Source organism: Stigmatopora nigra, chromosome 5, assembly GCF_051989575.1.
Source record: "Stigmatopora nigra isolate UIUO_SnigA chromosome 5, RoL_Snig_1.1, whole genome shotgun sequence".
NCBI lineage: Eukaryota > Metazoa > Chordata > Actinopteri > Syngnathiformes > Syngnathidae > Stigmatopora > Stigmatopora nigra.
The window spans coordinates 2,528,952-2,552,490 of NC_135512.1; the positions used below are offsets into that span (position 1 = coordinate 2,528,952).

Here is a 23,539-nt window from a genome sequence, read left to right on the forward strand (position 1 = left end):
AAAAATCAAATTCCACTTCCAAAAAAATCCTATTATACTCAGAAGGACTAGTTAGCAGGATTTGAACCCATGCCATTGTAGTTGCATTGCGTCCTTACCACAACTGTGAGCTTGCCCACCACATCGTGGGACCTGATGACCCAGTTGACGGATTTGGCACATTTGAGGATCAGGACCACGTCGCGGTGGAGAGGGGCGTCGTCCCTCAGCGGTCGCAGTTCCACCATCACCTCCACCTGGAAGGTGCTGGACAACGAGCGGGATGTCAAGTGACATGGTTAGGGTGAGGACGTGGTGTTTTTTTCGTGTGGCTGACCTGCTGGAGTTGGGCGCCTGCAGTTCCACCACGTGGACCTCCTGGTCGTGGTGGGCGGCGGACAGGACGCAGCCCTTGGAGGCTTGAGGCTCCGTGTAGCCGCCCAGGTAGTTCAACGACAGGAATTTGTTGTCGATTTTGCACGTGTCGGAGAAGAGAGGATCTGAGGAGGACAGTCCATTTTAAAGATTAAATCTTGTTGTACAGGGTTATTTTTCTAGTTTCTAATATCTATCCATCATATATCGCATATCTAATATCCACTGAGTATCTAATATCTATTATCTTAAGGCTATCTAATATGTATTACCTATCCAGTATGCGATATCGAATATCCATCTAGTATCTAATATATAATATCCATTTTCTATCTAGTATGTAGTATCTATCCAGCAGTATCTAACATAGTATTTATCCAGTATCTAAATCTATTGAATGTGTATCTATTATCTAATATCTAGAAAGTATCTAGTATATAGTATGTAGTATCTATGCTGTATCTAATAAGTAATATTTATCACATATCAAATATCTATTACCTTAAGGCTATCTAACATGTATTACCTATCCAGTATGTAGTATTGAATATCCATCTAGTATCTAATATATACTATCTATTTTCCATCTATTATGTACTATACATCCAGTAGTATCTAACATGTAGTATTTATCCAGTATCTAAAATCTATCTAATGTGTATCTACTATCGAATATCTAGAAAGAATCTAGTATTTATGCCGTATCTAATATGTAATATTTATACAGTATCTAAAATCTATCTAGTGTTTATCCACTAGAGTATTTAGTATGTAGTATCTATTCCCTATCTTATATCCAATATCTATCTACCATCTATTAGTATTATTTTAAGGCTACCTATTATGTATTACCTATTCAGTATGGAATATAAAATAGCCATATAGTATCTAATATACAATATCTATTTTCTATATAGTATGTACTATCTATCCAGTAGTATCTAATATACAATATCTATGATCTATATACTTTGTACTATCTATCCAGTAGTATCTAATATACAATATCTATTATCTATATACTTTGTACTATCTATCCAGTAGTATTTAATGTACAATAAATATTTTCTATATAGTATGTACTATCTATCCAGTAGTATCTAAGATGTAGTATTTATGCTGTATCGAAAATATGTCTAATGTGTACCTACTATCTTGTATGGAGTATCTATGCCATATTGAATATCAAATATCTATCCAATATGTAATATTTCCCATCACTCTCTAAGTTTTGATGAGTTTACGTATGGAAGAAATCCAGCAAAATGTACGTTGCCAGGTAAACGACACGGAGAGGCCTTCAAAAAAAAAAAAGAACAGCGGGAAGCCCGCGGGCAGGTGTGGAGGAATGCCGGGAATTTCACCTTCTCCCACTTTGATGTAGATATCTTGAGTCATCCTGAGTTCGGAGAAGGAGGTGACGGCCCCGTACGCCTTCTGGGCCCAGCCGAGGAGGTGCTCGTTGCCGTGGGGAAGCGGCAGCTCTTTTTGGACCTGGCAGGAGTGCGAGAAGTTTCCCGGCTGGAAGCGGACCTCAGAGCCCACCGGTACCTTTTGGGGAGAAAAGAAATATGCACTTTAATCGATAACAAGCGTTGTGAGGAAAGTTCTGAAAATACTTTGCGAAATCGGTGAAGGTCAGATGCGTAGGAAAAATTCAAGTTATGAAATGAATAGAGCACAGGTGTCAAAGTGGCGGCCCGGGGGCCAAATCTGGCCCGCTGCATCATTTTGTGCGGCCCGAGAAAGTCAATCATGAGTGCTGATTTTCTGTTTTAGAATATAATTAAAATGAAGAATATAGATTTATGTTAAATTTTCTGATTTTCCCCCTTTTAAATCAATAAATGTCATTTTTTAATCAATTTTTTCAGTTTTTATTTCAAAAAATATTTTGTAAAATCTAAAAATATATTTAAAAAAAGCTAAAATAAACATTGTTTTAGATCTATAAAAATATTAATATTCAGAGCTATTAATCCAGTTCTTTTAATCCATTTATTAAAAAAAAATATCTAAATATTATATCTGAAATGGTCCTTCCCACATAAAACCGAGTCTGAAACCCTCGGACTAAAAGGTACTAATGTATTTATTTTAAACCAAAACAAATGATGTGAGACTCATAAGAAATATTCTATAATATAATTTTAATTCAATTGTTGTTAAATACTGAAAAATCTAATGAAAAAAAACACATCAGGTGGAAATTCTAATCGTGTATCTGGGGAGTCTAATGCGCTAAAGCCATCATACTTTATCAGTTAATTTACGTGAACAAGGCTGTAATTATTGAGAATTTTTAAAAAAAAAGGGAGTGTGGGGGTTAGCAATTTGAACGCTAAATGAGCCGCAGGCTTTCCAACCTCAGGAATTTGACACATGGGAGCCGAGGAAGCACTTGAACCGATTCCCCGATGCTGGGAAACAACGGACAGCCGGCGCTTTGCTTCGTTACGGTCACGGAAGATTGCTAAATGGCTAACAAATAACTATAAATGACAAAAAACACTTCGTATTATCGTATTTTTTGGAGTATGAGTCGCATTTTGGGCAGAGCCATTTTTTAAGTTTGTTTAGAATCCAAAAACAAACATATTTTCACAGCTATAAGGCGCAATGCATTTAAAGGCGCACCCTCAATGAATGACACATTTTAATTTTTTTTCGTATATAAAGCACACTGGATTATAAGTCGCCTTGTGTATTTTGGAGAAAATTTAAGACTTTAAGTGCGCCTTATGGTGGTGAAAATACGGTATGTTAAAGTAACTATCGTAAAATGAAGGCAAATTAGCATTTGGTTAGCATAACTTAGTTTTCAGCTCACCATAGCGATTAAACAAATTAAAAAGAACATTAAAAAACAATTCTAAGTTACATAAGTGTTTTTTTAGCGGTACGCCCAGCCAAATTAATAAAAAAAATGTGCCTTAAAGTCCAGAAAATACGGTACTTAAAAAGTGTGACGCTATGCTAACATGCTAATTAGATCCTTCTGCTGAAAAAAAAAACAAAGCATTGTTTAAAAACAAGACAACTCCAATTGAACGTCTTGGCCGACGAACAACGAGAGGCGCGAGCCAGCGGTTTAAAAAAAACAACAAAAAAAGACAAGTTTGTTCCATAAGAAAGAGAAGAAAAAAAAGCCCCCCTTCGCTTAAACGCTACAAGAGCAAAACCGCAAAAGTCAACAAGGCCGGCGCGTCCCCGGAGAGAAACAATCGCTGGCCTGGTGTCAGCGCTCGTTGATTGACGGCCAGGACGTGTTTTACAACAAAAGCTTGACTTTGGCTTGTTTTGCAGGAAGTGAAAAACGCAAAGTGGCTCGGCCAATGGCAACAGCGAGGCTCTCTGTGATGACCGTCCAAAAAAATTGCTTGGTCGATCGGCCGAAATTCGCGCCTGTCCCTTTAAATCAGAAAGGGATGCTCCGTTTGCTCAATTTCAAACATAAAGGATAAATGAGAAAGGTTATATTTTATAACCCTAACCCTGTTCAATGAGAATCAAATACAAGAAATATAATTCAGTTTTTTGGGATGTTTACATGTAAGCCTTTTTTAAAGAAACAATTGGTTTTGGTAAAATAGTTTTGATGTGGATGAGCAATGGCGAAAATCACCCTCCGGTGAACTCACGTGAAAGGTTCGGCGGACTCCCGGGGCCAGATTTTCCGTCTTCACCTTCCAGACCAGCGGATCGGCGGAGTTGAGAACAAAGACCAGGGGCTTCTCATGGCGTAGCAGTGACTGGATGGGCTTCAGGTGCAGCTCAACCTGCCAAGATGCAAAAAGCTTCATGACACTCCTCATTTGCATTTCTTTTTGTTTTGATACGCTGTATTTTTATTTTGCTGGGGGAAAAAAGTCATTCATAACCTCACTTCAATTATTACTTTACCAACTACTACTACTACCACCACCCCCACTACTACTATCACTACCACTACTACTGCAACTATTATCACTACTACTATCACTACCACTACTACTGCAACTATTATCACTACTACTATCACTACTACTCCTACTATTATCACTACTACTACTATCACTACCGCTACCACTACTACTATCAATACTATTACTAACACTACCACTACTACTACTACCACTACTTCTACTACCACTACTACTTTTACCACCACCACCACAAATATCACTACTACTTGTCACTACTTCTACCGCCACTACTACTATCACTACTACTACTACTACTACTTCTGTCACTACTTCTACCGCCACTACTACTATCACTACAGCTACTACTACTACTACTATCACTACAGCTACTACTACTACTACTACTACTTCTGTCACTACTTCTACCGCCACTACTACTATCACTACAGCTACTACTACTACTACTACTACTTCTGTCACTACTTCTACCGCCACTACTACTATCACTACAGCTACTACTACTACTACTACTTCTGTCACTACTTCTACCGCCACTACTACTATCACTACAGCTACTACTACTACTTCTGTCACTACTTCTACCGCCACTACTACTATCACTACAGCTACTACTACTACTACTACTTCTGTCACTACTTCTACCGCCACTACTACTATCACTACAGCTACTACTACTACTTCTGTCACTACTACTATCACTACAGCTACTACTACTACTACTTATGTCACTACTTCTACCGCCACTACTAATATCACTGCAGCTACTACTACTACTACTACTTCTGTCACTACTTCTACCATTACTACTACTACTACCACCACTACTACTACTAATACTAAAACTACTACCACTACTACTACTACTACTTCTACCACCACCACTACCAACTACTAAATCAAAACTGAATGGCGTACTTAATTCCCCTCCAAAATAAAACTAATAGAATTACCTACAAATTATCAACTTCATAATTGGTATAGGACCACAAACGGTGAAGCCATTAAAGCCTAATCATTTGCACACACACAAAAAAGCCCCTGAAGTAATCAGCCTGAGTTCCACTGATGCAAAATAAACACAGCGACTATCTTGAAAGCAAATTGAGACTAGCTCCAAACAAACAAGATAAGAAAAGTATTACTTTGTGTGTCTCCATCTACATACGTGTGTGTATGTGTGTGTGTGTGTGTGTTTGCATAGTTGTGAGCTTCCCTCCCCGTGTCCCCACTACAGACGGTGGAAAAACCCTCTCATTGGTCCTAGGGGAGCAACAACAAGCGGCACAAGCGCAAAACAACAAACGGCAGATAGCATCGCGCGCATGAAGAGTTGGGGAGGCGCCCACAGAAAAAACCCAGATGCCAATCACCTGAACGACATGGCCAGCAGAGCTGAGAGGAGCCTTTGTGTGTCGCAAGTGGACCTACAAATCACCGTCCGGGGTCACTCGTAGGACCGCCCCCATCGCCCTACATAAATCTAAAAATTTTATATAGTATGTAGGCGTGGGCGGTATGATTGAGAATACGAATGGTCGCCTGCCTCTCTCTTTGTGAGGCCTGAGGCTGACTGGCGACCAATCTTGGGTGTAGGCTGCCTTCTGGAATAGGCTCTGGCAACCCTAACGAGGATAAATAGTACGGAAAATGAATGAATGAATATATAAATATATACAGTAGTACCTATACATACTTAAATATATATATATATATATATATATATATATATATATATATATATATATATATATATATATATATATATATATATATATATATATATATATATATATATATATATATATATATTCTACCTAGCAACTTTCATAAATAGACAAATATTTTATATGGTGTTAGCATGTTTTATTCCGCCATCTTTAATACTGGCCCCTTAACTGTTCCAAAAATATAAAAGTACACCAATTTTGCATGCCATTTATGTAAATGTATGCTAAAATACGGAAAAAAATCAGATTACATGATTTATGAAGCCACCAAAATGAATAAAAATGAATTTTCCAATGGAGTGCAATAGCGAGTGGCAGCTGAGTAAACATACGTACACACACAACGACTTCAAAAGTATGTTATGCGCACTCAGAAAAACTACTTTTTGGCGAATCAGGGTCAAATGCATGTCAGATAATATCGATTATTTTACTTCATTTAATCGCTCTTTCCAGTCCAAACGGATTGGACATCTACGACCATCAACCAAAACACGACTACGAAGTTCACCCAAAAGCCAACAGCTGGGGAACGTCTGCCATCGTCGCCAAAGTTCCCGCCGATCGCGTTACGCAAACTTAAATTCCTGACGGGAAGAGACGACAGCTGTGAGACGACGGCTAATCGGTTCACGCCATTTTGTTTTCGCCCACTTCAAATAGAGTATTCGTAATTTCCAGTTATTTTTTGCCCACTAATTATTGATTTTGCATATTTTCTGTATCACTTCAAAGACGTCAACCAAACCATTTTTCTCCCCAAAATGGAGGACGCAACTATTGATATTGTCTGACAATATTTAGTCTACTGCAAAAGCAAAAAAAAAATGAAAAACTAAAAAAAAAAATGGCCTCCTGTAGCTTGTCTGTCTGGATCTTGGTTCTTTCCGCGTGGCTGGGGGTGCAAGAGGGTCTCGTTATCGCGGCCCCGCCCACATTCTTGATGCGCGAGGGCCTGACGTGCCGCCCGATGCCAATCAGCACGCTCAGGTGCAAAGAAAAACAAACCGCCACTGGGGGAGCGTGTCCCAGGCGCGTTGACAGCCAATATACTCATTAAATATGTAAGTATGTGCGATAGTAGTTAGCAAAATTAAAAAAGGACGAGTTTATATAAAGAAATCGTTGCAAAGTCATAAAAAATGGGGGCAATGACCACAATGATTGATGAAGATTTAAATTTCACCTGCAAATGGAGCAAAAAGGATTTGATTAGCAACCAAAATAAAAGCTGTAGTGGAAGTATGTGTTTCTATGTGCACACACACTAAAAAAAATGTGGCGAAATTAGAATTTCATGTTGACTTTTTACACTTGAATTAGCAAGTTTTGGTCGCACTTTTTACAGTGTATTATGCAATGACTTTTACTTACCGTCACTCATTATTTTTGTTAATAAATAAATCTAAATACAATACAGTATGTTTTTATGAAAAAAATAATTGATTGATCAATAATAATTGATTAAAACAACTTTAAATGAAAAATGAGCAGGAAAATTAAAATAAATTCAATAAAGAAAGTATCTTTTGCTCCAGAATTCACTAATTCTATTTATTTTTTAGTTATTTTCTTTATATCTTATGAACTTTCATAACTGTTTTAACTCAACCGGTTGAAATTGATTAAATATTAACCACACTAAACAAAAATGGAAGAGAGACAAGAGCAACTCATCTAAATAAAGCAAAAATGACCACAATTTTGGTGACAACACTCAAAAACAAAATTTTCAACCGCAAAAAAACAAAAACTTGACAGCAGTAACCTACCAAAATAAAAGCAGCTAATTTTACACCAAGACAGACAAAGCTATTACTAAACTATTTGCATACCAAAACATTGTTTTCTAAAAACACAATGTACCTAAAATGGAGTCGATTTCAACATTCCTGAACTGTAATTGGAGGAAACGTCCGATTTGGCCTGAGCGGCGACCGGTCGGTGGCTTTGGCGGTCTGTCCCAATTCTGACTCAATTCTCTACTCAAACCTGGCCAAAATCAACTTCTGTTACTTTGATCGCAGACAAATGTAAAAAACACACAAGTTAGAAGCGCTTCCATTCCAATTGGTGGCTATGGCAGACTCTATAAAAATCTCCAAAATAGTCCACCAAACGTCTGAAAACAAAAAGAGTCTGTGGCGGGCCGTGCTGTTGCGTAACCCAACGTCTGCTCAGAAAATCACTGGGGCAAAATCAATTTTGCAACTTGGAAGGTAAAAAATGTTTGCTAGAATGAAGAATTACAAGGGTTACAAATATTTTGGACACAAACCCATCAGAAAAGTGACAAAAAGGGCCTTAATAATATTGAAAAAATATGCTGGGGATACTCTGATCGCATATTTTGTATGTAGAGGTACCACAGTATTTTGTATGTAGAGCTCTACTCTAATTTGTATGTAAATGTAACATTGTATTTGTATGTAAATGTAACATTGTACCAATGTATTTTGTATGTAGAGGTACCAATGTATTTTGTATGTAGAGGTACCAATGTATTTTGTATGTAGAGGTACCAATGTATTTTGTATGTAGAGGTCCCACTGTATTTTGTATGCCAAGGTACTTATGTATTTTGTATGTAGATGTACTATTGTATTTTGTATGTAGAGGTACCACTATTTTGTATGTAGAGGTACCAATGTATTATGTATGTAGAGAGAGCACTGTATTTTGTATGTAGAGGTACCAAAGTATTCTGTATGTAGAGATACCAATGTATTCTGTATGTAGAGGTACCAATGTATTCTGTATGTGGATGAACTATTGTATTTTGTATGTAGAGGTACCAATGTATTATGTATGTAGAGGTATCAATGAATTCTGTATGTACATGTACTAATGAAATTTGTATGTAGAGGTGCCAATGTATGTAGAGGTACTATTGTATTTTGTATGTAGATGTACCAATGTATGTAGATGTACTATTGTATTTTGCATGTAGATGTACTATTGTATATTGTATGTAGAGGTACCAATGTATTATATGTGGAGATAGCACTGTATTTTGTATGTAGAGGTACCAATGTGTTTTGTATGTATAGGTACGACTGTATTTTGTATCTAGAGGTACCAATGTATTCTGTATGTACATGTATTATTGTAATTTGTATGTAGAGGTACCAATGTATGTAGTGGTACTATTGTATTTTGTATGTAGAGGTACCAATGTATGTAGATGTACTATTGTATTTTGCATGTAGAGGTACTAGTGTATTTTGTATGTTGAGGTACCAATGTATTTTGTCTATATATGTACTTTTGTATTTTGTATGTAGAGTAATACCACAGTATTTTGTATGTAGAGGTACCACAGTATATCAGCTCATCTAAAAATAATAATGTCCATATATTGGATCAAATTTGAGTTTTTTACTCCCAAATGGCTTGTTTTCTTTACTCATAAGTTAGTCATTGCGTTTTGTCTGAGGAGGCGGAGTCAGGCTGTGGCAAGTTTTGGAGGTGCTCCCGGTCGAAGCCATGTCGTATAAAAAAAGGGAAAATAAAACAAGCCAAAAAAACCTCGTCCGGGCCTCCATAACATTAAAAACCGCTGCGCGTGCGACAGAACGCAGATGGGAAATTACAAAAAGTGGAGGCGCGACGTGTGCGGCCAGTCGGTCGCTCGTCAAGGCGACTTGATGCTCGGGCCCGAACACGCGTGACCGGCAGCTGGCTCGCCGTCGCTCATTAGGCGAGAGGCGACACCCCAGCTGCGGCGGTTATCGTCGGGCCCAAGAACAACAGTGGCCCGACGTCGGCAGATCTTGGACGGGTTGTGCGGCGCTCTGACCTGCCAGCGACCCTTCCAAAATAAATGACATGGCGAGAAGTTGAACTCGGAAATTTGCGAGTGGCCGATTTATGGCGTTTTGAGTTCCCCGTTTGGCTTCCGGTGCGAGAAAAGAAAGCAAATTTGGGCGAAATGCGACACCATTCGGGGGACGTGGAATTAAAATGGCGCCCGAGAAAATGTGTGACATTCCCGTTTGATTACAATTGACTTGGACGGAGATGATGTGCAAAAAGTCCGACTGTTTTCCAAAGTAAAAGCAGATGTTTGCAGTTGGATTGCTTTTAAAGTTAATCTGCTTTTATTGTTGAATTGGGAATATCGAGTTGATTTGTTGAACTAAAAATTGAGAATATACATTTTTTAATTTTATTTTTTAGAGGATTATTAGTGTAAAAAATAATAATAGGTATAAGTATAGTAATGTGAAAAATAATGTATATTTTTTCTTGTTTTTTTTTATTTTTAAATATATATACACAATGGAAAAAATATAAATGACTAATAAATAGAATTAGCAGTTGTCCTTTTATTTTTAATAAAAAATATTATTATTTATTTTTCCGAAGATATTAATAACTAAATTACAGTTTTTTTTCTCTGTAATTATTTTTCTAAATATGTAGAAAATTGAATAAATATAAATTAATTAAAACATATATATAAAATAATAAATATCTCCTTTTTTATTTCAATTAAAAACTAAATAAAGTCATTTTCTGTTTAAAAATGAATAAGAATTGCACGTAAAAATATGTAAATTCCTGAAAATAAAATTACTTGATGTATTTTCTTACTTTTGATACAAAATGCGTATTTAGTAGTTTGTTAAGTACATAAAATTAGCCTTATTTTTCCATCTCTGCAGTCTCAATGTCAGGGGTCACTAAAGGTCACCTAGCCAGAGTCTCTTTTGCACACCTCCCTTTTCCAACACACCCAAATCTGAGCACCGATCGCTCTTCCCGATGCGATTTCCTCACCTCTGCCGGTTTGGGAAAGGGCGCCGATCCTCTCAAGTTGACCACGTGGACTTCTTGCGGGAGGTTAACGGTTCCCCGTCCGGCGCAACCGGACAACGCCGTGAAGCTCTTGCTGATGGCTTGCACGGGATGGCCGCCGCCCACTGGCAGCAACTCGCACGGACTGCGGAAAAATGGTCCTGCAACAAAAAAAAGTAAAAGGATTGAGTCAACAAATGCAGTAAATAGTGCGGTTGAATCTGTGTGAGTGCGTTTGTGTGGTAATGATAATAAGCCAAGAGTATATTCTCCTCGAAACAATGCAGCGTCACAAAGTCTGAACATTAACGGGCTGTTTAATGTGAAATAAACAGCCACGTTTCCAATTACGTTCTGCGGCGGATTTTTTGGACTCCATTTGCCAATTGTTGCAAAGTCAAAAAAAAAAAATTGACGTCTATTATACTGTTAATGGCCATAATGGTTGATAAAAGATTTAAATTGCTCCCAAAATGGAGTAAAAAGGATTTGACGAGCTACCAAAATAAAAGCTGTAATGCAAGTACGTGTTTCTATGTGCATGCAAGTACTTTGTTTCTAATAGGGTTGTTTTGTATTATATTTTGTATATGTATGTAAATAAGGGATGTGGCGCCATTTTTTTCCCGTGGAGAAGTTCGATGATGGGGTGGGGGATGCGCTGAAAGTTAGGGGCTTTCGGGGAGGCCAGATTTTGTCTCTGAGCCAACCCCATTGCGCCCTCTAAGGCCTTCGCAAAAACATTCAAACATTTGGAAATGATTTGCGTTCGATGCTCAAGCCTCCTGGAGTGAGCCAGAATTTTTTTTCCACCCCCTTTTTTACGGATGAGAAATGATTCCTGTTGTTCATTTGGCCGTCCTATTCTACCTCAAAAAACGCCCTTTTTTTGAAAGCCCCAAAAAGACATAAAACATATTGACCAACTCGCTATAAAAACTAATTTGACATTTCATACCAAAAATGGCAACCAATAAGGTAACACAGACAATATTCTAGTGGAACATTTTGATCCAGTAAAAAAAATCTGCAAAATTATTTGTTTTGGTCATATAAATATGATAAAGTGATTCTTAGCATGAGCATATCAACAATGTATTGGTTTAAAAATCTCTAATAAATAGATATATTCTCAATACCGTATTTTCACGACTATAAGGCGCACCTTCAATGAATGACATATTTGAAAACTTTTTCCATACATAAGGCGCACCGGATTATAAGGCGCACTGTTCTATAAGGCGCACTGTCTATTTCGGAGAAAATTCTAGACTTTTAAGTGCGCCTTATAGTCGTGAAAATACTTTAATTGCTATTGACTTCCAGGTATGAAGCACTCACTACTTTACAGTCACCTCTAGAGCCAGCCATTGTTGATGTTTTGGATTTTTTGTATAAAATCTTGCAGTGGGGGAGGAGCTATATGATGGAAGATTTTGTAAACTAAGATGGCATCTGCATATTTAACAGTATTCTTTCAGTTCAGGCATTTGTGTATTTTTTAATATCCGACAGTGGTGGTTTTTGGTTTTCTGTTTTTTCCATATATAAGGCGCACTGGATTATAAGGCGCACTGTCTGTCTATTTTGGAGAAAATGGAAGACTTTTAAGTGCGCCTTATAGTCGTGAAAATACGGCATATAGAACATACTTTAAAAAAAAAGCTATCCTCAAAGCAAGTGCGTCAAATTAACACAATATGTATCTTAACCTCTTGTCCGACATCCTCAAAAGTCAACATAAGTGACACAAACAAGGCCTTAATTGGTACTTCAAACTCTTCTACACGTTGGCGTGGGTCCAACATTTCTAAAGAGGAAGTGATGTCAGTGGTTTTGTGCCAGTTTGGGACAAGTCAGATATTCCCAGCAAGCCATTTCCCAAGACAAACAAACATGAGCCCTCTCTCTCACTCCCACTCCTTTTGCAGCATGCGTACACTTGTCCTGAACTCTGTGTCCTTATTGTGTTGCTTCAATAGAACACACTGCTAGCATACTAGCATAATAGTAGCATAGTGTAGCTACATCAGCTTGAAATGTCCCTATTCTGTTTCTTCAATAGAACAAACTGCTAGCATACTAGCCTAGCTGAACTCAATAGGAGTGTCCTATTACAAACTGCTAGCATAATAGTAGCATAGTGTAGCTACACTAGCTATGTTCTTATTAAGTTTACAAAATAAAACAGCTAGTGTGCTAGTATAGGATTTAATATTGTATAACTGAAGGTTTTATAATTTTTGCTTTGTTTATATGTATACCGTGTTCAAATGTTTATGTTGTATGGTATATTTTTTTGTGCGCTACTACACTAAATCCAATTATATTACAATATTAAGTAAAATGGATGACCCAAAAAAATCATCAGATTTACTGTAAAAAATAAAATAAATAAAGTAAATAAATGTATAAAAATATTTATAAAATAAAGTAAATACATGAATTTAATAATATAATAATAATATTTAAATATATATTTCTTTTTATAAACAAGAAACCTGAATTATATATATATAAAAATCAGATTTCCTGTTTTTAAAAAAGAAAAAAATATATATATATTTAAAAAAAAATTTACCATTCCAGTTTTCAAGTGACATTTACTACCTAGCATAATAGTAGCATAACATAACTGCGCTAGGTACCCAAAGCTAAGGATTGATGTTTTACTAGAACTAAAGAATGTTTAAAATCTACTCGTAGTGGATGCTAAGCACATGTTCAAGTGAGCAAAGCCTTAATAAGGCAGCTTTAATTACAATGACGTCGAATTATTATTGCAAACTTCAATAGATGTCCTCCCCGCTTCCCGCCATGGATTAAAATGATCCTCTGGCCTTCTTTTCTGTTCCGCCGCGGGGCATCGTTCCCACGCTCGCTTCGACATCTCCTGCCCACTTTGCTGCCACAGGGGGGCTTTCAAAAAAAAAAATGTAACCGGCAGCAACCCAGCCCGCTCACCCTTGAACCCGAAGCCGCTACTACAGGAAGCTAGCAAAGTCCTTGGTAGAGGGGGAAGAGGGTTCACGTCGCCGAGAGGATTTATCTGTTTTTAAACAAACCGGAGACGAGAAAAACACAAGAATGCGCTTCTCTTGGAACTCCAGTCAAAAAGTCATTTCAAGTCCTACTATCACTTTTTACATAATGTGTCGACGTGGCTCCTAAATCGTAACAATTGAAATTTACAATAACATTTAAAATAATTATGTGTAATGTTTTGCCTCTGCATAGTCGAAATCAATGTTTCCAGGCATAAAGATACCTGTAGAAGACGCTTGTCTCAATGGAAAACACTCGCCGTCTTTATTAGTGGACAAGTAGGTCCCACCTGCTTGTTTAGAACCAAAAGGCAATTGTTGCGCTATTAAAAAATATATATTTTGTAAAATGGGTGTTTAACAAATATAAGATTGAGTTTACACAACTGTTTCTGGCCACCATAAAAAAATTTTAACTCTCTATACTGAACGGTTTGGACAAACGTAGCGAGATAATCTTAACATACACACACACATTCATAAATCACGGTTTATAATGATTATAGATGAGTGCAAATATGTATACACTCTTCCCTCGATTATTGCGACTTCACTTATCGCAATGTTTTTTTTGTTGTTGCTAAGAATTATTTTTTTAATATTTTTCTTTCCGGACTATAAGGCGCAACTACAAGACTTAAATTTTATACTAGTCTGAAGGGCCTAAAACAATGGTGTGAAACATACGGCCTGCGGGCCAGATCCGGCCCATCTGGTGGTGTGGTACGGTCCGGGGAAGAAAGCTGCATTGTATAAAAAAAATAGGAATTTTCTTAAAAATCTGTAGTTCTTGTATTATCCGCTAGGGGTGCAGTGTTTTAGTACGTGCAGACAACATGAATTGACATTTATTTATGTTCTTATGTTATTCTCTTGTTCATAATATATTGTTCATAATGCAAAAGGAAAATTCTGTTAATAAACATTTGGATAATTTACTCATTCTTTGCACTCATTATTAGTATTAGTGACTAATACAAAGGAAAAAAGTGGCCTTACTACTATTACTACTTTAACTAGTGGATGTAAAACAACAAAAAACAACAATAGGTCAATGACATTGAAACACAAGGCCAATTTTTGAAGATTTCTGCACAAAAGAAATACGTTTGGCCACATTTGTTGAGCCGTCATCCTTTTGTTGCCGCACAAGTCAAAACTTTTCCTACCGCCCTTCTTCCCTTTCTTTTTGGACGCAAGCCAAGCTAAACTGGCCTCACACGTCCTTACTAGCGGGAAGGCGCGTGCGTGCAAGTCAAGACGGACGTGAAGGTTGGTTGACGCCTTTTGCCTTTGCAGTTTTTAGAGTTTTTTTTTTTTAAATTTAAACTTGCATCGTCACTGGACTACTAGAGTTTTACGATGGCACTGGAACCAGGGGAAGTATTGTCCCAATAATTTTATGACCTACGACGAGAAGTTTATTACATGGGTAGCCGGTATGAGTAGTTTTATGAAGGTATAAGTATAAGTATGCCTGCCTGAATTGATTTTATTTGTTGATGTCTTTGGTTAGCTGCTAGCTAGCGCTAGTCTTTTAACATTCAGGCCTAATTGGGTAATTTTTTTTTAGATTTTTAATAAGGAGAAAAATGTTTTTAATAACTTTTAAGGGCTAGAAAGTAGTATGATTATTTAGGGTACAAATATGTTGCCAAAGAAAAAAACTAGAAAACTTAGATCGGAATCGGGTAAAAAAATGATAGACATTTTTGTAAAATTGATCAAAGTTTGATCAATAATATTTTCAAAGGAATCAGAAAACAATAAAAAAAATATTTTTTTGTACTATCCAATGCTTTTAGAAGAAGTTATTGTGAGAAGTCTATTGAGCTTTAGCCAGCTAGCTAGGTTATTAGCTGTTTTGTTATAAAAAATGTTTTTTTCTTATTACCAAATTTCATTTTGATCGCATGTTATCTTCATTTAACAGGTGTTTTTTTTAAATATGATAATTTCCTCACCAAATTTGACAAATTTATTCAGCTTTATTGTTTTATCTTTGGTTGAGTGTTTGTTTACATTAGCAATATAATAAGCATAACATGCTACTTAGCATAGAATGTTGTTTTTATATGTATATGAAAAGCCTAGCATAACAGTTAGCATAGAAGCTTGTTTTTAAATGTATATGATAAGTCTAGCACAGCCGTTAGCATAGAAGCTTGTTTTTAAAGGTAGCCAAGCATAGCAGCTAGCATAGCATATTATTGTTGTATTTAAAAGGGTGGGTTCAACACAAAATGTCATGTTTTTATTGCTAGAGTTTTGGTTACGGCTTCAGACAACATAGTTGCTAAGCTAGCATTGCATCAATACTTATTTAGAGGTAAAAATAGCCATTTTGAGAATTTGATAAAGTACAACTAGAAGATAGAAAAGCTCTTTTTAGCGCTACGCTAACTCATTCAGTGCCAAAGGCGTTTCTTGTTCAATTCAACGTCTTGTTTATGCCATAAAAAGATGACATGGCAAGTTGGCATGAGGAGTTTTTCTCCCCCGCAGTGATTCACGCTTTTTTTTTGTTGACAACTTAAGGAGGATAAAAAAGGAGGAAAACATCACTCAGCACCCGACATGACTGATAATGTTTTGTGCGGCGTCACCAAAACAAAACCGTTTTTGATTGACGCGCCGCTTTTGTATTACATTTGTCTTCGGCGTTTGTTTAGAATATGGAAAGTATTCGTCAGTGTTTTTTTTAAGCATTCATTTAGACAAGTAGTTAGTCATTGACAGTGATAGACGTCCAATTAATTTTGACTGGGAGACATCGATGAATTAAGAACTGAATAAAGTTTTGAAAAAAAAATGAGTTTTTTGTTCTTGTTATAACTCAACATAACTCAATGATAGCAATAGATGTCCAATTTATTTTAAGTGGGCGGGGCTATATACACTACATCACAGGTGTCAAAGTGGCGGCCCGGGGGCCAAATCTGGCCCGTCGCATCATTTTCTGTGGCCCGGAAAGTCAATGATAAGTGTCATCTTTCTGTTTTAGGATCAAATAAAAATATATAAATGTTTTAGTATAGATGTATATTAAATTTCCTGATTTTCCCCCTTTTAAATCAATAATAGTCATTTTTTAATCCATTTTTTCTGTTTTTAGTTCAAAAATCCTTTTGTAAAATCTAAAAATATATTTTTTAAAAAGCTAAAATAAACATTGTTTTAGATCTATAAAAAACTGAATATTCCGATTTTTTAATCCATTTGTAAAAAAATCTAAATATTATATCTAAAATTTTATATTATAAATAAAATCATTCTTTGGTTTTCCAAATTATTATTATTTTTTTAAGGTTCATTATTACTTCATTGGGGCGCCCCTGTTTTGAGCTAAAACCCCTTGGACCCAATCGGACCCCCTAGCGGGCCACTTACGGCCTGCGGACCGCACTTTTGACACCACCCCGCAGTAAAAAATGTCAAGAAAAAGAAAGAGAAGGAATCAGAGGAGTGACAAAAGGAACAGCGGTTTCTTTTCTCCCCGACAGGGTTTCATTTCCTTTCTGATGGTAGTAACGAATTGAAATTGCGCCACCGCAAAGTCACAAAGGGGCGCTGCGCTCCGCTCCGTGCGGTTAAAACACGGCGCTTTCTTTTCTTTTCTTTCTCTTGGCGCGCCCACAACTTTCTCTGGGGCTGCCAAAACCGCCAGCGCTCGCAAAGACTCATCTGCGGACGACCGCCGCCGGCTTTCGGATTGTGCAAGCCTTGTAACCGGAGAGCGGCGGCGTGGGCGGGAGACGGGGGCGGGGCCAGCAGATGTTGGGGCCCAGAAGGTTTCGGTTCAGAGGCGGAACAAACGGCAACGGGACCCGGGTGCGATGGCAGGTAACTGGACCCGTTGAATGGATGGGGCGAGATGGAGGGGGCGCTAGTAAGTTTTTAGCGCGTTGGTGTTAAAATGGCGGCTCGCCAAAGTAAAATCTAGCGTGGCAACTTTGGGTTTTATGCTAAAATTCTAATTCATGATGGATATATACAGAATATTTGTATATATTTTGGGGATTTTTTTGAATTTAATATTTTATTTTAAATATTTTTTAAATAAAAAATGTATTTCCTGCTTCTCTTATTTTTTTAATATAATGAAATATCATTCTTAAAATACATGTAGTGTCTTTCCTATTTTAATGAATACCTAATGATTAATAGATAATAAAGGTAGTTATTTTTTCCATTTTTTAAAGAAAAATATTAAAATTAAATATATATATATATATATTTTAATATTTAATTTATCTTATGCTTTAACCCAAACAGTTAAAAAAATAAAAATAAAGGAGGAAAAACTGACTGCTTACTTGTTTCCACATTTTTTTTTACAAAAAATAAATCATATTAAATGACAATTTTAAAAAGAAAAATGGAAAAATAACATTTTCTATCAAAAAGTCTAAAAATTAAACGTACAAAATGTCTACCAACCATCAAAAGATCTTTTAATCCATGAATCAATTAATTATGGAAGTCTATTTAACCAAATAAAACCGCCCCCCCCTTTAAAAGGGGCCCCCCGAGCATCCCCCCCCCCCCCCCCAAAGTTCCGCCCCTGTGTTGACCCATTTACTCAGCCGCGCTTTTAATCCCGACGGGGGACGGGTCGTCCCTTAACGCAAACACAAAAAAAGTGTCCCACCACACATCCCCCCCCTTGACGCCGCTATCTCGTTCCCGGCTACGCTGGTTATCTCAGCGACTTTCCGTCACCGTCCCTCGCCTTCCTCGCTTTGCTGGCTTTCCAGTAAGCGAGCGTACGCAAAAGCCCAGTCATTAATGGGAGACAGCTGTTGGCAACTGGGAGCTTTCCATTGTGTTTCCCAGCTTTCAAACACAGAAAAAAAATATGTATTAACTCATTCACTGCCTTTAACATCATATAAATATTGACTAATTTACATATTAAATGCGACTCTACTTAAGAAAAATAAACATTAAATTTGTAAGTAGAGGTTAAAGTGTATATTAAGATGACAAAATGCCCCCTTTGTGTTATTATGAGCGTTTTTGCAGGCCGAGCGTGACATTTCTTCTTCCTGGAGGATGGTAAACATGGCGTCCCCGGTGGCCACATACAACAATGCATGCGGCCTTGGTACGGAACAACATTGTGTTTTAGATCCTGGCTTTGTGGCCTTATTGTTTTACAGTTCACGTCAACTCTGCACTAAGTCGGCACGATACTATCATTTATAAAATATTTTTTTAGACTTTTATGGCTCCATCTTTAATTTAATGTAAGGGTCAGATGCATACGTTTTAATCTTAATCCCACTTCTAATGGATTGGACGTCTAAGGAGTGATAATTTCCTTACAATGAAGGGCGGAAGCATGAAAATGCAATGTTTTAAAGGGGGGGGGCGTAGTTGGGTTATGGAGGACATGGGGTGTCACGGTTTGATTCGGCCATTAATGCCCCTACCAAGATGGCCGCTCATTTGGCATCTTGGTAGATGATTAAGCACAATGAAGAAGAAAATAGTAGATTTAAGTCCTTTAAGTCATAAAATAAAGTTCAATGGAGAAATGCAGGCTCAAAATGTAAATCTTAATGTAACAATTATTTTTTTATGGATAAATAAAACAGGTTTTGGGTGGTCAGAGAGAAAAAAAACATTAAAAAAGTGGCATTTGGATATATATTTAAGCAATATTTTAGTATTTACCTTGCCAGGATGTAACTTATTATATTTTTATACTACTTATTTATGTGTTTTTTACTGGGAAAACGCATTTTGTGGATTAGTGCCACCAATTTTGTTATACACAGCTGTGTATGATGACAATAAAGGCTTTTTAGTTAAAAATTAGTCAAACTCTATGCGCCTTATAATCCGGAAAATACTATTATGTTGTACACTACATTAGAATTTCAATGGTTTAATTTCTATTTGTCAATAATTTGGGAGACAAAAAAATGACGTCCACTAAAAGGATGTAGCGGTAGCATCGGCGCCAAACGAGACAAAGTAGCCTTGTGATTTAGGGGGCGTGGCATGGTAAAGGTCAAGGTGACGGCAGATGGACGGCGGCCATCTTCCATCTTCTCATTGGAGCCCAAAAAAGCTTCTCTTTGTCAAGAAAAAGGTCACGACGTGCACATTCCTCAAAGCCTGACATGTCAGTTGGCAGCTTTTTAATCACGACCACTGAGAGGACACTGTACGTCGCCGCACGCCGTTCGCATTCATCGGCGTCCGTTCTTATCGGAAGGCCGTTAATCACAGTGGCGTGCTTTCTTCGACGCCGTTCCCCTTTTTCGCTTCGCTGACGGGCAAGGCCGGCCACAAAGACGCGGCGGGAGAAACGGAGGGGAATCCCAGAGGTGGTTCCCGGGTGAAAATGTCTATTTGTTTTTCTTTTGGACTTTGGCATACACGATATTCTGGCATGTCCTCCATGACAAGTGATTTTAAAAGCAGGAGATTTTTTTGTAGGCTGCCAATACAAACTATAGGTCTGAATAAGAGGTTTTCTCACAGATCATTTTTTTTATGTCAATATCTTTGTGTTTTTTTTCCCGAAGGCCCCAAAAAGATGATTTATATGCTTGAAAATATGAAAAATCAATTTCCGACAAAGTATATTGAGTCACAACTCAAACTACAGGTCTAAAGGAGAGATGTCCAAATATATCCTTTTTATGTCAAGATTTTTGTGTATATTTTCCGAACACCCCAAAAAAGACAATTTCCATGCATGAAAATATGAAAAATCAATCTCCAGCAAAGCATATCGAGTGACACCTCAAACTACAGGTCTAAACGAGAGATAACCAAATATAGCATTTTTATGTCAGGATATTTGTGTATATTTCCCGAACGCCCCAAAGAAAGAAGATTTTCATGCTTGAATAGATGAAAAATCAATTTCCATCAAAAGCATATCGAGTCACATCTCAAACTAACGGTCTCAACGAGAACTTACCTCATATCAACTTTTTTTGGCCATATATTTTAAAATAAAATCAAAACAACCCCAAAACCTTTAAAAACATCACTATCACACAATAATAACTCAATATTGCCATACCTGCTGACCCCAAGGGGCACGCGGCGAGAAGTACGAAGGCCAGGAGGCATCTCCTCGCCATTGTTCCGATGCACGGACAATATTTGGAAGTGGACGGAAAAAGAGGCTTTTCCGTCCTGCCCTTCTGCTTACAGGAAGTCGGCACTGCAAACAAAAGAAGAGAAAGTCAAGCGGTAGTAAGAGGAAAGAGGGAGTGCTTAGGTTCAGCGTGAAGTGAGGGAAGCGCTAGATTGGCGAGCCGGGGATTAATCCGGAGGGGGTTAATTGGGGGCCAGGCACACTTGAAAAGTAGAGGGGGAACATGCCGTGAGGAATGAACACACTCTGGTTGAAGAGAGGCTTGAACAATTCACCCCCGAGAAAAGTTTAACACTCCTCAGGTGTGCCACACAACACTTGACTTTGGATGAAAAGATCATTATTTTGGAGAGAAAGGCATTTGGTTTCATGTGGGGTGATGGAGTTCATTATTATTCAGGGAGAAAAATGTGGAGGGATGCTGGAAATGTGTCTTCATTAAGAACTGGATGTGTTGGGATCTGGCAACGTGTGGCACCACGCGTGATTGGAGGGGAAATTGGGATGGGTTTTTAAATAGATACTTATTAATTAAGGTGATTAGGTTTCCTTGGATGGAGACTTTTTTAATTATTTGCATGATTAAAATGGGGGAGGTGGTAATGTAGTTGGTTCATATGTTTAAAAAGGGACTAAAATATTAGAGATATTACTTTTATTAAAAGAAATTAAAGATTAAATTTTTTTGTTTGTTTGCAACAGTTAAAAAAGGCAAAATTTAATTTTATTTTTAAATTATTTTATTTTCAATATGTTTTTTAATGGGTTAAGAAAAGTGGTAGAGAAAAATTGAAAATAAAACCCTTAATATTTTAATGGCAAAACAACTAATATTCAATTATGTACATCTTAATCTTAATTTAAAGTTAATTAATGAAAACCAAACTAATTTTGATTAAAAACCTTGAATCAAGATTAAAAATAATTTATTTATAATTATTATAATCTGACTCTAGATATAATTATTATGCTCAAACTCTAAATTATTTTACATATTTAATAAAAAAAATAAAATAAAATAAATCCTAAATTTTCTTGATTTTTTTTCTAAAAACATTTTTGGTGCCGAGTCGGCTATGTCCACCGCCAATTTGCGTAGGGACGCGTCAAAGCGCGTGGAAACGCGGAGGTGCGTCAAAAAGCCGAGCACAAAAGAAGCTTTCAGCGTGCGCCAACTGCGAGGCCTGGGAAGTCATTTTGGAAGATCGTGACAAATATTACACGTTTTGGAGCCGCTCGCTTGTGATTTACGTTCTACCAGCGCTCACGTTTCATGAGTGGACGTCCAATCCATTTGAACTGAAAGGCTGGCAGAGCTCCCAGTTCAAAAGGATCGGACGCCGTCAATGACGGGCAATAACTTTCTGGAGTACTATTACATAAAAGTATAAACTCCTGAGCATCCTATACTCCGGAAAATACGGCCATTTCTTTTATTATATGGTGAACTTGACTCAAAGTAATGGAAAACACGCTGCAAGAAGTCGTTTTTTTTTCTCTTAAAATGTCTCCATGCAGTTAAGCTGTGTTTTGGGTCGGGGGGGTGTTACCGGACCCCCCGTGGCACCACGCGCTTTTGTTGGGGCAACACGCAAATCACGTCATGTGAGTTCTTCACGCGGCGCAATCTGAAATGCTCTGCTGGATCCGAGCAACTTTAAAAATGACAGTTTTCATTAATATCACTTTAAAAAATTAAAAAACAGCAATAAATAATAAAAGGGATTTTTTATCTACTGTAGTTGAGCTGCCATTTGTGATAAGAAAAGAAAAACAGACAGTCTTTTGAGTCTTAAATGTTATTTAAATAAAAAATATCAAAATATTTGGATATCATTTGGCAATCGATGTGAGATAGGCCAAGTTATTGTTTCAAAATCTATTTGTATAATTTTAAATTATTGGTAGAGTATCGGCATTGGCCGACTGACAAAGTTGGCTGTCGGATTCGATGGGTGGAGCCAAAAGATGCTATGCTTTCATGCACAAATTATGTTTTTTGTTAACCCATAAAAGTGAATTGGGAGTTAATTGCCGTCATTGGCAAGTAATAAGTCAAATACCAGGAAAACAAAACAAAAACAACACTTTTAGAGTTTTGAAACAAGTACAGTGCGTATTTCTGGTTTTATTTATTTTAATTTCATTTATTTATGAATATTGTTTCATCTATAAATGTCTTTATATTTGATTAAATGACCAAAAATATAGCTTTCAGTGTCAAAATACATTAACAGAGTGAAGGTGAAATGAATTGGACATCTATTGACGTCATTGGCATGCAATAAGTTAATTACTATTAATTGTATAGTATAATTTGGAATTGTTATAACAACTATTTAAAAGTACCATAATACCTAAAAAATGAAAACTACTATTATTTAATTTCTTTAATTAACCAAAAGTAATATAACGTAACCTTGTAAAGAGTTAAAAATCTCAAATGCCCTCAAAAATATAAATAAACTAACCAAAAATGGTCACTTGCTCTACAAAGGGTTAAAACTTTTAAAGTGTCAAATTTTGAAAAAAAACTGACCATTAGCCCAGTTACAATTCATTTAA

At 36.9% G+C, this 23,539-nt stretch overlaps 1 protein-coding gene across 2 annotated transcripts in view; it reads right to left on the reverse strand.

The window, feature by feature from the left end:
• The window catches only part of tgfbr3 (transforming growth factor, beta receptor III), a 38,450-nt gene that overhangs the window by 11,050 nt on the left and 3,861 nt on the right, over positions 1–23,539 (reverse strand). For both annotated transcript variants that reach the window (XM_077716996.1, XM_077716995.1), the window contains exons 2-7: positions 20,897–21,040; positions 10,790–10,968; positions 3,996–4,133; positions 1,719–1,905; positions 317–479; positions 99–246 (exon numbers count right to left, since the gene is read on the reverse strand). In XM_077716996.1, coding sequence (XP_077573122.1) covers positions 99–246; positions 317–479; positions 1,719–1,905; positions 3,996–4,133; positions 10,790–10,968; positions 20,897–20,957 — 876 coding nt within the window. In that variant the 5' untranslated portion in view covers positions 20,958–21,040. The remainder of the gene's footprint in view (positions 1–98; positions 247–316; positions 480–1,718; positions 1,906–3,995; positions 4,134–10,789; positions 10,969–20,896; positions 21,041–23,539) is intronic.